The 15,341-nt window shown below is 38.6% G+C and overlaps 1 protein-coding gene across 1 annotated transcript; it reads left to right on the top strand.

Annotated features, from left to right (window-relative positions):
* Positions 1 to 139: 139 nt before the first annotated feature.
* LOC138320878 (nose resistant to fluoxetine protein 6-like) lies at positions 140 to 15,307 on the top strand. Its single transcript, XM_069264161.1, has 15 exons — positions 140 to 1,319; positions 1,641 to 1,801; positions 2,098 to 2,194; positions 2,386 to 2,482; positions 3,335 to 3,504; positions 9,618 to 9,791; positions 9,935 to 10,031; positions 10,351 to 10,443; positions 10,818 to 10,983; positions 11,316 to 11,395; positions 11,547 to 11,663; positions 11,856 to 11,988; positions 12,851 to 13,037; positions 13,350 to 13,492; positions 14,680 to 15,307. The coding sequence occupies exons 1-15, from the start codon at positions 413 to 415 to the stop codon at positions 14,797 to 14,799; spliced, it is 2,742 nt and encodes a 913-aa protein (XP_069120262.1). The 5' UTR covers positions 140 to 412; the 3' UTR covers positions 14,800 to 15,307.
* Positions 15,308 to 15,341: the final 34 nt, after the last annotated feature.

Below are 15,341 nucleotides of genomic sequence, written 5' to 3'. Positions count from 1 at the left end.
ATGATACATGTATATCGATATATCAATTCCCTTAATGCGTACACAAACGTATGAAAGTGAACAGTTGGTAGATATCCCAAAGGATAGTATAACGTGTAAATGTATACTCAAGTACAAATAAGTACACAATGAAAATCAACAGATCCGTAAATAGAAGGAAATATTAATTAACTCCGTGGGTTTCATATGAAAAGAATAAAAACAGCGTACTCACAAAAGTTTCAATATATGAAAATATGGCGATTCAAAATGTAGAAACAGTTACCGTAAAGTCTGGGTAGTACACACAATGTTATCTCGGCACAATGTTCTATCATAACAATATACTCGGGTGTTTACATGGTGATTCAGACGGAGAGTTTCGCAATGGTGACCAGTGTCGATACAGCGTTATGACTCTTCCTTACCAAGGATGAATATAAACGGACAGTTCCGTTTGTTTTACTTTACAATTTGTTATATTGGGATTAATGCAGTGAGTTTAGGACCTACAAACGGTAAGGCGAATTTGATACGGTATCTGAGTGCACATGGACGTGATGTATCCATGAATGAGAGGCAGACACACTTTAAAAATGTGTCTTCATCAATAGTTAGACTACATAATGTTAGTGATTCGTTATCACCATCCGCTACTCCTTTCAAAGGAAAGACATCCTTAGCATTCTTACATTTGGTCAATAACAGACCTGAACACCAATCATCGACACCTAAAGAGATGGACACGCATGGAAATCTGTTTACATCAGTAGCCTTTCATAAGTCATGGAATGGCACATCTGACAAAATCACGAAAGCATCCTACAAACGATTGGCGTTACCAACAAGACATATAAGCAACGGGTCAGCAACTTTTGATGTCATTGAAGACAACCCTGTACATAACACCACTACCGGTATACCAGAACAGTTTCCATCACAGTCAAGTAATGTCTTCCAAAATATCCTACCAGCAGATGGTGCCCTGGGCCAGTTAGCGAACTTTATGCAGACGAATAACATCATTCTCTCCCAAGAGAACGTCATTTTGAAGGTCGTTGATGCCCTTCTGCTACACGCCCAGGGTAACGACACCGCCTTCCTACAGGTCCTGTTCGACAGTATGGGGGGTATGTCCCTACCACCTGACATCGTAAAGAAACTAGGAAGATTGTACGGGAACAGCGGATCTATAGACTTCAACGATATCCTGGGGTACCTTACCGAGGAACAAAAGAGCATATTTGCAGACTTCATCATAAAACAATTATCGCCGCTTTCTCCTACGTGTCTGGACCACCTGTCTGAACTGTCAAAAGACAATACTACAGCCCTAGAATGTAAGTGGATGATTTAAAAAAACCCACTTGTTTTAAATATGTTTATAAGTATAGCCATTTTACATTGCTTTGAACTTCTGTGCGTTTTGTGTAAGTTCTTTGTAGTAGATACTACTTAAAGTATAAAATGTAACCTTATAATTCTTAACAACACTGGAGCACTTCTTAAAACTGAGTTAATTTCTATGTGACACCAGTGAATCATGTATATAATACCAAGTTGTTCATGTTATTTTCGTCATATTCCAACAAATTCATTAATACACTTTCCATTATCTATGATGGATTTATAATACAATATTTCTATCTTTGCACGTTAAGTACTAGACGCCTTTGGTAAGCCACCTTCAGGGATACTACAGGGGAATCTGAAGTGGACTGGGTCCTTTGACGAGTGTCTGTCATTAAAAGGATTGGGACGGGGTCCAAAGACATTTGATGGGAAGTACTGTACAGCTAAAGTACCCCTAGATGAAATTCTGGTAAATCTAGAAAATATTTTTGCTTCGTCAAAGGTTAATCGAAAAAAAATTCTTTTCACAAAACTATTTGAAAATGACACGTAGCATTAGACGTCATACGATTTCATTTATCATATGAGCACGTAAATATAGTTCTAAGTAAATGTATAAAATGAACGGTAATATAAGGGAAGTTATGGTAACAATGATTCCAACACGCTCTTGAATGTTTAACAAACGCATAAGGGATACAGAGATGTTCTCTATAGTAAAACCTTGACATCTAAAGTCTACAGATTGATGGTTTCCATTCACAGATAAACGTAACAGACATTAAAAGTATTGAAGCAGAAGTCGGTCTCTGTGTCCCAGACTCGTGCAATAGATATGACGTCAGGTTCTTCGTTGATTTATGTACGTATACAAACGAGTCAGTGGACATATATAAAATAAGGAATTGGAATGAATCTTAATCAGCACAGGAAAAGTTTATAATTGTTGTGATTACTCTTAAAACCCTTATCGAAACTGACTTTAGCCTTGCAGACAACTGTTTTGGATAAAGTGTAAATCAATACAAGTTTTAAATGATGTTTCGTCTTTAGTCCTAGTCCTGGCTCCTCTCGGGAATATTTCCCTCCTAACTAGTGATGTGACATGCCACGAGACTGCGCGTTATGACACACTGGCCATAGCGTCCATGTAAGTAAGAATCTAGTCACATCCATTAGGATAAGGGTAATCTGGTAGGTTTTGTTAGAAATATGAAGTACAAAAACACACAGGATAAGGAACAATAGCGCGAAATTGACCATGACAACGAATCACGTCATAGGCACAAGAAGGTTCACACGAGACGCACCAAATCCTGAATGTTAATATGTGATTGACCAATAATCCGATATGAAAATGAATTCGAGGTTTTTTCCCCAATTAAACAGTGTGACCTATTGATGATCGTTTTGCTTCCGAGCAATTATTTATGGATTTAACAAAAACATCACTTGTCCCAGCATAAGAGAGCCCACACCTTTTCAACTCTTTATAGATCTACAAGACATATTTTTTCATCTTGGAAAGTAACAGACATAGATTTGAATTTAAATGAACAAATAGTTTAAAGATGCTCCACCGCCGACAGAGCGTGAATGATATCCTTCACTTGAACAATAATTGGTGTTTAATCGTGTATATATATGTCTAATTAATACAAAAAATAATAGAAAATAATTTATTTTGCCTCTGGTGCATGCGCAATCAGTACTTCATTCCATATAGGATATAGTGGCATGAAATTTTTTCGGGATGCAATTACTTATTTTTTGTAATTTTAACTTGAAGTAAAATGAGAAGCTCAAATTTTTCAACGGTGGTAATGGTGTAAAGTAAGTAACTTTTGTAACTGATGAAAAATACTAAATCGTCTGCTCTTGTTTTTGATAGTGAAAAAATACTATTTGTCAGCGGTGGAGCATCTTTAATAATACAATGGGGTTTTTGTTCATGAAACATGGTATAGTACATCATTGACATAATGCTCTTTTTTTAAATTAGATTGTTCTTCGCTAGTTATGGTCTGTTCATCCTATTCGCCACGCTAATGGATATAAGATTCACCAAAGACGCCAGCATAGAGCTAAAGGATAGGATAAAAGCTAATAGGGAGTCTGAAGATGGTGGTGTCCAGAGGGACAAGCTTGATACAAGCATGGTTACTAATACAGGTATCAAACCATTTACCATTAAGATTATGGTAAAGATTTCATAAAATATATGTAAGTCTTACTAATGGCGCAAAGCAAAACATCTTTTTTAAAGAACGCTCATATGTAGAAGGAAATTCTTATTTATAGGAAAAAATAAAAATGACTTTAGTAACACCATCGCCATATATATTTGATATCTACAGCTCGCCCCTGTGAGGAAGGCTCTGGGTACTGTCCCCTGGCCGAGACACACCAAAGTCTATAAAAGTGGTAGTTTCTGCTCCTACTTAGCGCTCAGCATAACGGGAGTGGGACGACTTGTTCGCCCGTTTCAGTATGATGTGACCGGGTGGGGCGTGTTGCTTGGTGTCTTTGGCGGCATGCTTCAGTGATATAGCACTAAAAAAGGGCAACAGTTCCACTATACAAGAAGACAATATACCACAGTCTCCCAAAACACGAACCTCGCACAACATACACGCAAAACACAGCATACATGGGAGGCCGTCCTTACATGACCATAGCTGTTAATAGGACGTTATTTGATCAAACAAAAAATCTACATTGAAAAATAGGCCCATGGGCCTTAACGGTCATCTGACTAATAGTACAATACAACATAGTCGTTTAAAGATTTTAGCCTATTTGACCCCTATGACCTTGAATGAAGATCAAGGTCATTCATTTGAACAAAATTGGTAGCCCTTCATCCCAGCATGCGACAGGCCTAATATCAGGTCTCTAGGCCTCTTAGTTATTCACAAGAACTTGTTTAAAGGATTTTAGCCTATTTGACCCCTGTGACCTTGAATGAAGGTCATAGGTCATTTATTTGAACAGACTTGGTAGCCCTTCATCCATGCATCCTGCAGGCCCAATATCAGTACCCTAGGCCTTCTGGTTCTTGAGAAGAAATCGTTTAAAGATTTTAGCCTATTTGACCCCTATGACCTTGAAAGAAGGTCAAGGTCATTTATTTGAACAAACTTGGTAGCCCTTCATCCCAGCATTCTACAGGCCTAATATCAGGTCTCTAGGCCTCTTAGTTATTCACAAGAAGTTGTTTAAAGGATTTTAGCCTATTTGACCCCTTTGACCTTGAATGAAGGTCAAGGTCATTCATTTGAACAAACTTGGTAGCCCTTCATCCCAGCAAGTCACAGGCCCAATATCAGTACCCTGGGCCTTCTGGTTCTTGAGAAGAAGTCGTTTAAAGATTTTAGCCTTTTTGACCCCTTTGACCCTGAATGAAGGTCAAGGTCATTTATTTGAACAAACTTGGTAGCCCTTCATCCCAGCATGTCACAGGCCCAATATCAGTACCCTGGGCCTTCTGGTTCTCGAGAAGAAGTCGTTTAAAGATTTTAGCCTATTTGACCCCTTTGACCTTGAATGAAGGTCAAGGTCATTCATTTGAACAAACTTGGTAGCCCTTCATCCCAGCATGCCACAGGCCTAATATCAGGTCTCTAGGCCTCTTAGTTATTCACAAGAAGTTGTTTAAAGGATTTTAGCCTATTTGACCCCTGTGACCTTGAATGAAGGTCAAGGTCATTTATTTGAACAAACTTGGTAGCCCTTCATCCCAGCATCCTACAGGCCCAAAATCAGTACCCTAGGCCTTCTGGTTCTTGAGAAGAAGTTGTTTAAAGGATTTTAGCCTATTTGACCCCTTTGACCTTGAATGAAGGTCAAGGTCATTCATTTGAACAAACTTGGTAGCCCTTCATCCCAGCATGTCACAGGCCCAATATCAGTACCCTGGGCCTTCTGGTTCTTGAGAAGAAGTCGTTTAAAGATTTTAGCCTATTTGACCCCTTTGACCTTGAATGAAGGTCAAGGTCATTCATTTGAACAAACTTGGTAGCCCTTCATCCCAGCAAGTCACAGGCCCAATATCAGTACCCTGGGCCTTCTGGTTCTTGAGAAGAAGTCGTTTAAAGATTTTAGCCTTTTTGACCCCTTTGACCCTGAATGAAGGTCAAGGTCATTTATTTGAACAAACTTGGTAGCCCTTCATCCCAGCATGTCACAGGCCCAATATCAGTACCCTGGGCCTTCTGGTTCTCGAGAAGAAGTCGTTTAAAGATTTTAGCCTATTTGACCCCTTTGACCTTGAATGAAGGTCAAGGTCATTCATTTGAACAAACTTGGTAGCCCTTCATCCCAGCATGCCACAGGCCTAATATCAGGTCTCTAGGCCTCTTAGTTATTCACAAGAAGTTGTTTAAAGGATTTTAGCCTATTTGACCCCTGTGACCTTGAATGAAGGTCAAGGTCATTTATTTGAACAAACTTGGTAGCCCTTCATCCCAGCATCCTACAGGCCCAAAATCAGTACCCTAGGCCTTCTGGTTCTTGAGAAGAAGTTGTTTAAAGGATTTTAGCCTATTTGACCCCTTTGACCTTGAATGAAGGTCAAGGTCATTCATTTGAACAAACTTGGTAGCCCTTCATCCCAGCATGTCACAGGCCCAATATCAGTACCCTGGGCCTTCTGGTTCTCGAGAAGAAGTCGTTTAAAGATTTTAGCCTATTTGACCCCTTTGACCTTGAATGAAGGTCAAGGTCATTCATTTGAACAAACTTGGTAGCCCTTCATCCCAGCATGCCACAGGCCTAATATCAGGTCTCTAGGCCTCTTAGTTATTCACAAGAAGTTGTTTAAAGGATTTTAGCCTATTTGACCCCTGTGACCTTGAATGAAGGTCAAGGTCATTTATTTGAACAAACTTGGTAGCCCTTCATCCCAGCATCCTACAGGCCCAATATCAGTACCCTGGGCCTTGTGGTTCTTGAGAAGAAGTCGTTTACAGATTTTAGCCTATTTGACCCCTTTGACCTTGAATGAAGGTCAAGGTCATTCATTTGAACAAACTTGGTAGCCCTTCATCCCAGCATGCTACAGGCCCAATATCAGTACCCTGGGCCTTCTGGTTCTCGAGAAGAAGTCATTTAAAGATTTTAGCCTATTTGACCCCTTTGACCTTGAATGAAGGTCAAGGTCATTCATTTGAACAAACTTGGTAGCCCTTCATCCCAGCATGCCACAGGCCTAATATCAGGTCTCTAGGCCTCTTAGTTATTCACAAGAAGTTGTTTAAAGGATTTTAGCCTATTTGACCCCTGTGACCTTGAATGAAGGTCAAGGTCATTTATTTGAACAAACTTGGTAGCCCTTCATCCCAGCATCCTACAGGCCCAATATCAGTACCCTGGGCCTTCTGGTTCTTGAGAAGAAGTCGTTTAAAGATTTTAGCCTTTTTGACCCCTTGTGACCTTGAATGAAGGTCAAGGTCATTCATTTGAACAAACTTGGTAGCCCTTCATCCCAGCATGTCACAGGCCCAATATCAGTACCCTGGGCCTTCTGGTTCTTGAGAAGAAGTCGTTTAAAGATTTTAGCCTATTTGACCCCTTTGACCTTGAATGAAGGTCAAGGTCATTTATTTGAACAAACTTGGTAGCCCTTCATCCCAGCATGTCACAGGCCCAATATCAGTACCCTGGGCCTTCTGGTTCTTGAGAAGAAGTCGTTTAAAGATTTTAGCCTATTTGACCCCTTTGACCTTGAATGAAGGTCAAGGTCATTCATTTGAACAAACTTGGTAGCCCTTCATCCCAGCATGCCACAGGCTTAATATCAGGTCTCTAGGCCTCTTAGTTATTCACAAGAAGTTGTTTAAAGGATTTTAGCCTATTTGACCCCTGTGACCTTGAATGAAGGTCAAGGTCATTTATTTGAACAAACTTGGTAGCCCTTCATCCCAGCATCCTACAGGCCCAATATCAGTACCCTAGGCCTTCTGGTTCTTGAGAAGAAGTTGTTTAAAGGATTTTAGCCTATTTGACCCCTTTGACCTTGAATGAAGGTCAAGGTCATTCATTTGAACAAACTTGGTAGCCCTTCATCCCAGCATGTCACAGGCCCAATATCAGTACCCTGGGCCTTCTGGTTCTCGAGAAGAAGTCGTTTAAAGATTTTAGCCTATTTGACCCCTTTGACCTTGAATGAAGGTCAAGGTCATTCATTTGAACAAACTTGGTAGCCCTTCATCCCAGCATGCCACAGGCCTAATATCAGGTCTCTAGGCCTCTTAGTTATTCACAAGAAGTTGTTTAAAGGATTTTAGCCTATTTGACCCCTTTGACCTTGAATGAAGGTCAAGGTCATTTATTTGAACAAACTTGGTAGCCCTTCATCCCAGCATCCTACAGGCCCAATATCAGTACCCTGGGCCTTGTGGTTCTTGAGAAGAAGTGTTAGTTAAGATTTTAGCCTTTTTGACCCTTTGACCTTGAATGAAGGTCAAGGTCATTCATTTGAACAAACTTGGTAGCCCTTCATCCCAGCATGTCACAGGCCCAATATCAGTACCCTGGGCCTTTGGTTCTCGAGAAGAAGTCGTTTAAAGATTTTAGCCTTTTTGACCCCTTTGACCTTGAATGAAGGTCAAGGTCATTCATTTGAACAAACTTGGTAGCCCTTCATCCCAGCATGTCACAGGCCCAATATCAGTACCCTAGGCCTTCTGGTTCTTGAGAAGAAGTCGTTTAAAGGATTTTAGCCTATTTGACCCCTTTGACCTTGAATGAAGGTCAAGGTCATTCATTTGAACAAACTTGGTAGCCCTTCATCCCAGCATGTCACAGGCCCAATATCAGTACCCTGGGCCTTCTGGTTCTCGAGAAGAAGTCGTTTAAAGATTTTAGCCTATTTGACCCCTTTGACCTTGAATGAAGGTCAAGGTCATTCATTTGAACAAACTTGGTAGCCCTTCATCCCAGCATGTCACAGGCCCAATATCAGTACCCTGGGCCTTCTGGTTCTCGAGAAGAAGTCGTTTAAAGATTTTAGCCTATTTGACCCCTTTGACCTTGAATGAAGGTCAAGGTCATTCATTTGAACAAACTTGGTAGCCCTTCATCCCAGCATGCCACAGGCCTAATATCAGGTCTCTAGGCCTCTTAGTTATTCACAAGAAGTTGTTTAAAGGATTTTAGCCTATTTGACCCCTGTGACCTTGAATGAAGGTCAAGGTCATTTATTTGAACAAACTTGGTAGCCCTTCATCCCAGCATCCTACAGGCCCAATATCAGTACCCTGGGCCTTGTGGTTCTTGAGAAGAAGTCGTTTACAGATTTTAGCCTTTTTGACCCCTTTGACCTTGAATGAAGGTCAAGGTCATTCATTTGAACAAACTTGGTAGCCCTTCATCCCAGCATGCCACAGGCCTAATATCAGGTCTCTAGACCTCTTAGTTATTCACAAGAAGTTGTTTAAAGGATTTTAGCCTATTTGACCCCTGTGACCTTAAATGAAGGTCAAGGTCATTTATTTGAACAAACTTGGTAGCCCTTCATCCCAGCATCCTACAGGCTGAATATCAGAACCCTGGGCCTTCTGGTTTTTGAGAAGAAGTCGTTTAAAGATTTTAGCCTATTTGACCCCTGTGACCTTGAATGAAGGTCAAGGTCATTCATTTGAACAAACTTGGTAGCCCTTCATCCCAGCAACCTACAGGCCAAATATGAGTACCCTGGGCCTTCCGGTTATTGAGAAGAAGTCGTTTGAATGAAAAGTTTACGGACGGCGGACGGCGGACGGCGGACGACGGACGGCGGACGGCGCACGACGACGGACGGTGCATGATGACAATAGGTCATCCTGACCCTTTGGGTCAGATGACAAAAAATCTACATTGAAAAATCCTACTCGCATTTAATTTTATTTGAGAACAGTCATCACAAACATAAACAAGTTATACCACGGCGTTGATAGGGGAACATTTCAATAATGTAGCACCAAGTGACATATAAAACACAGTGACAAATAATTGTTTTAACATAAATAAATAAGTTTATTTTAAAGTTTTTGGACAACTGCTAGGTGTTTATGTACATGACTGAGCGCACGTGTGTCGATTCACGCGCTTTATATAGGGGTCGGTAGGCCTCTTGTATCCAAGAAGTTCAAACAAAATGGCGTCTGCTCCTCCTTAGAAACGCAAGGGGCTGTCTCAGAAACGAATTTTGAATATTTTTTTTTATTATTTTGTTTTTTAATCTCAAATGTATATTTTTTAATTTGCATTGTCAGCTTTAAGACACGGCAATGACTTATTTGTAGGAATCAGGGCGAGATTATTGGTGTCATTTTCAATGTATACAAACGGCCGGATGTTGCTCAGTGGTAAACGACCAAGAGACTCCTTCGGCGCAGTGAACGGTATCCGGTTCCTGAGTATTTCCTGGGTAATTTTGGGCCACACTTTTATAAGCATGGCGTCTTCTGGACGTATGGGTAAATATAGTATTATTTTATAAACATTCTCAATAAACCACAAAATGTTGATATTTTCATTTTGAAATATATCTGAAAGATCGTGATAGGTTTTACCTACATGTTTATATCAGTCCTGTGTATTTATTATGTTTTTTTTGTAGCTAATCAGCAGACATTTGTGCCTTCCTTTTTACACCAATGGACTGGAGGAGTTATAGTGAACAGTTCTCTCTCCGTGGACACCTTCTTTACTCTCAGGTAAAACATCTTTTACTTTAACCTCGATCTATGGCGAAAGTTTCAGAATACGTTAACACTACGAGAGTTAGTTAAGTTTTTCTGTTCCTTTGTTCATGAGTAATAAATAGTAAAACTGTTGTACAAATTCTTTGTTTAGTCCTTTTTGACCCCATGATTATTGATTGGGTGGCATGATGATTTGATCAACAGAGAGCTGTCATATCACCCGAGGGCAACCAGAGGGTGGACTTTGATTTTAAATGATATAAAATTATGTTTTCTTCGATGGAATTAACATTTGAAACAATTTATACTAAACTGTTAACTTTTTGTTTAGTGGCTTGCTGTTATCTTACGTTTTTATGAAGGAAATGAAGCGACTTAACGGCCATATCAATTGGTTCATGTACTACTTACACAGGATTTGGAGGTAAGATTTAGATACGTTCCCAAGGACGGATTTTTTTGTAACTTCTATAGTGGATTTCGAATCTGGATCACAGCATCTAGATGTGCAAATAGTGAAACTATTAAAATTATATATATGTCCTCCATATTTTAAAAGTTCAAACTATAGATGACCATTTAATGTTAATTATTTCCATTTTTAATCAAAATATCTGATTTTGTCTGCTTTAATTAATATAAAAAGTGTAAAGAGTATGCTGTCAAAACTCTCATATTCAACCTCGATGACCAAAGAAACCACTCAAGGTTTAAAGAAGGACGAATTGTCTGGGACAGCTAATCTTAGAAATGTTCTTTGTATGTCCGTTATACAGTCCTTATATATATTTTACACAGGCTGGCGCCTCCTTATATGTTGGTGATGTTTATGTACGTAGCGTTACTACGATACACAGGAGACGGACCGTTTTGGCAGAAGAATGGATCTGAAAAAGACTTTTGCACTAAAACGTGGTGGAGAAATCTTCTTTATATTAACAACTTCGTAGATACCAACAATTCGGTATGTAAAAGTAAAAGAGGGTTTTCGCAAATTACTACATTCCAATTCAAAGTTAATATATATATATATATATATATAAATAATCCCTTTATATTTATCGATACGCAGTAAATGTAATTATGACGAATTTTTGTTTATTCCCGTTACGTCATATTTCAAATGTTTGACACTGCAAATTAATATGTAGTTTCGTTGCTTTGGCTCTTTGTGAGGCTTCATGAGTCATGTTTTGTCCTTCAGTTTATTATATTGTATGTTGTTGTAAGTTTTACGATTAATTTCGAAGTTTCGTTGTTTTGTCTTTTTGTAACTCATGTTTACTTTTTTTACAGTGCATGGCGTGGACATGGTACCTTGCAAATGACATGCAGTTTTATCTCATCAGTCCTCTACTTCTTGTTCCACTGTACTTGTAAGTGTCTTACGATATAATGCGGGTCTTTTATCATGATTCGCCTGTATAATTGAAAAATTAAAAAATGTGTGACAAAAAAATACTACATGTTAAGTCATAAGTTTCTGTAGGAACGTAATATTTAATAGTTTCTTTTTTATATTTCCAGTTCTCGACGTCTTGGCGGACTGGTATGTGGTCTCGTCCTATTGGTCATTACCATAACAACTTATATAGTCTCCTACCAACTCCATCTACCGGCCGTGATGTTTACGTCAGATCCCAGGTACGTGTTACCACGGCAATGTATAGTGCACAGTACCTTATCCAAATGAAAAGAATATACAACGCAACTGTGCATTGTGCTTATTTTGTTTTTAAATTTCGTCTGTTTTGGTTGTTGGTTTATTTTGACTGAAGTTACTGCTGATCAACTAAAAAACAAAGTCATAAGGCACAATTTTGTTTTCTATTACAGTTCTTTAACCACTAAGAGCGACTATTTCCCTTACTACTTTGTACGGCCGTACTGTAGGATAGGACCATACATTGTCGGTATAGTGGCAGGTTATATACTCTACACAAAGGAGAAAAACTTCAAACTTAATAAGGTAGGTTTTTGCGGTCTTTAGTGTTTCTTTGATATCAAATAAATTGTCAGGTATATTCTTATTATTATGAACCCAACACTTAATATATAAATCATACATTGTATAACTGAGACGTGGCATTATCATGGTATGGCAAGGATGGGCACAGCATGCTGTATCAAGACACATATGAACTTCCCCCTGAACAGGAGACTATCGTGTTGAACAATTTTGACAAGCGAAGATGGATACATGTAGGCCTTAGTCCGCTAAACCTGCCTATATTATTAGGCTTTTTTTGTGTGTACGTTTTCCCGGCATTGCATGGGCGATATATTAGAAATATGCCGCTGACGTAGCGTAGGCCAAATCTGGCCTACGATTTCACATTTTTAAGAGGTACCGCGAGCTGACTATATATTAGGAAAAAAAATAATAATTAAAAAAGCCTCATAATATAGGCAGGTTTAGCGGACTAATGTAGGCCTATACTTGTTCTTTTCAAACCCGATATCCACTGCAAATGCATTACGCGAAATCTTGTAGCTGACCACTAAGCAGACAGACATCAAGCACAACAGTAACTGCAACATTTAAAATATTATTACTAGTGATCTACACTTGTAATGCATTAGTAAACTTTTTGGCAACATGCAGTACACGTAGAATATTCAATTTCATACATCATCAACTATGCGTGCTTTTAATGAAATTATTTATATTTCTGAGAACGAGTCTGTTATACTTTAACGTTATGAGTTGACATCATTCCATTTAAATACATGTATGCTTAATTAATGCATTTTCTGTACCGTTATATTTTGCCTTTTTCAAAGCAAGTCATAAAGAACATGCCTTTCATCACATATTTAACACTCTATAGGAAATGAATTTGTTGTTGTGGTTCCTGATGACGTTGATGGGGGCTGTGGTGACGTTTGGTGTATACGGACCAGTGACTGGCGCGACCTTAACCCCCGGTATAGCAGCCCTCTATAACGCCACCTACCGTTCAGTATGGGGAGTTGTCGTCTCTTGGATTGTGTTTGCCTGTGTTACAGGACATGGAGGTAATGCTGCGTATACATATATTTAAATAGTTATTCACTTTATACACATAAATCATACACTACCTGCCAAATATGCGTTAATAAAAATGTAAGCAACACTAGAGTCTCGAGCTTATTTTGAAGCTTAAAAACATAATGCATGTAGGCCTATCTCGATTATCAAGGATTTGCATTTCCGTATCGCAGTTATTACTTTGGTGCGTTGGTCGATGTTTTTTTCTTGCAATTTCGTACAAAATATAGCTGTATATGTGTACGGTTTGTATGGCTCTTTTTTTAGTGTTTTGATGTAGAAGTGTTTGTATTTTATAGGTTTTATAAACACACTGCTATCGTGGGAGGCGTTTGTACCTCTGGGACGTCTGACCTACTGTGTCTATCTGGTACATCCTATACTACTGTATTACTACACCGCCACCACACGCCAAACCATCTACGTCACAAACAACACCCTGGTGAGTATCCTAGTTTCATTATAAAGGTAATCATTTGATGGCAAAATAGCATGATCTACAGATTCAAGTCACAAGTGACTGCTTAAAGTCTTCTCATAATGCCAGCAAGTTTGCAATGGTTTTGTAAAGCCTTTAAAAAGATGATGCTGATTTAAATTAACAAGCAAACGGTATTCAACGAAGATCAACCATGCGACACATAAGAGGAATCAAATAAAAATAAAGATATTATAATTGTAGCATACGTTTAAATGTACTTGTTCAGATGCAAATCGTTTTCGCACGAAGAGCAAGATCCAGTTGGAGTTAAAGGGACATGAACCGAAATAAACCATGTAAATTTGAATAAAATACATATTTAATACGTATCAGGTAATATATATCAGTTATTGTGCAAACGTGTCAAATAAAATAATTATAATGGAAATTCCATTTCTGTATTTTTAACCGGCCCGGTCGAATTTTGTAACGATAGTATAGTAGTGTTGAACTTTAGTGACCTCCCACAATGCACTGCACAGATTAAATTCATGTAAACAAAATGGTGGGTCAAAAACGTGGGTGAAGCGAACACAAACGAATTATGATAAAACACTGTACGTCAAAATTTAGTTACGTGCGCGATTTGGAAAGAAATGCAAGAGACGGGAGCAATTCCCACTTTATACTTGCGTGATGTACATATGTGTAATAAGTCAGGAACCTCCCTTCGCGGTGCCCTGTCGAATGAAAAGTCTCGTTTGACTTTTGACTTATCATTCTTACGCTAAATACAAATTGTTTTAGAACAAATATGACTTAAACTTCATTTGTCAACCATCGTAAATTAGAAAATAATCTTAAAATGTGGAAAACTAATATTCCTTGTCATGTCAGTAAGTTTGTTGTTCATTATAACCTCGCTTAAGGCCAGCTTTCGTTTTGTGCTCCAAAAATAGAATATGACGGTCTATTTTTATCATTTTTGAGGAAGGTATTCCCCACGTTTTGCTGTCGTTTGAGATAACCAATCATTGTAATAAAATATTCAATAAACATCTTAAAACCATATCAAAGCATACAGAACAACTTATTTAGGTTCATGTCCCTTTAAAAGGATATAACATAAGTGTGTCTTATCCAACGTAGATCTATTTCAATACTGTACGTACCAAATAGTAAACGAATCCATGTATTTACTGTTGTAGGGTTATGCCTTTATTGGGACACTGGTATTATCACACATGCTTGCCTTTCTGGTGTCGGTGGTATTGGAGGCTCCCATGAAAGAACTAGAAAAAGTGGTATTCAAACGCATACGTAAATAGCTATTAGTCAGCCCCAACTGCTGAGGGACTTAAATCTTACAAAATTAAGTCAGCCTAACTGGTGAAGGTTTTTACTTTACAACATAAACACAGTGGTATCCTAAAGCAGTCAAAATGACTTCCGTCTTCACCTCAACATGACGACAATGAAGAAGCCTACGCTTCTTTTGCCTAGGATGTTATTTTAGTGTTTAAAGGATTTTAATTACATTCTCAAATATCTCCACAATTAATTTTCATGACTTATCATTTTGTTTGCCAAGAGTATTTAATCTGGATATAACCTAGACCATTAAATGTGACTACGTCCAGAAGATGGTTGTCAGATTTTTTCAGCTGTTCTGTTGCCTTTTAATATACGCCTTAAACCGAAGAAAAACGGCACAGTAATCAGGACCGGAACATTATGCTGGAGCCGACAGTGGGTCCAGTTGTTGAGGGGAAATCCCAACAATTTGTTTGTATCTGAAGCTTGTATGTATTAAATGTCATCATAAAACACGAATAATGAATTTCTCTTTTCTTTTCCATATTTGTGATAG

The sequence above is a fragment of the Argopecten irradians genome, chromosome 4 (assembly GCF_041381155.1).
Source record: "Argopecten irradians isolate NY chromosome 4, Ai_NY, whole genome shotgun sequence".
Lineage (NCBI taxonomy): Eukaryota > Metazoa > Mollusca > Bivalvia > Pectinida > Pectinidae > Argopecten > Argopecten irradians.
Note: the sequence above shows the minus strand (reverse complement) of the source record. Positions and strands in the feature narration are given on the sequence as shown.

Excerpts from the sequence above, each read along its gene's own strand:
- LOC138320878 (XM_069264161.1), top strand. The coding sequence starts at position 413 with ATGAATATAAACGGACAGTTCCGTTTGTTTTACTTTACAATTTGTTAT. Across the intron at positions 1,320-1,640 it reads CAATACTACAGCCCTAGAAT|TACTAGACGCCTTTGGTAAG; the intron begins GTAAGTGGATGA and ends TTGCACGTTAAG. Across the intron at positions 10,444-10,817 it reads TACTTACACAGGATTTGGAG|GCTGGCGCCTCCTTATATGT; the intron begins GTAAGATTTAGA and ends TATTTTACACAG.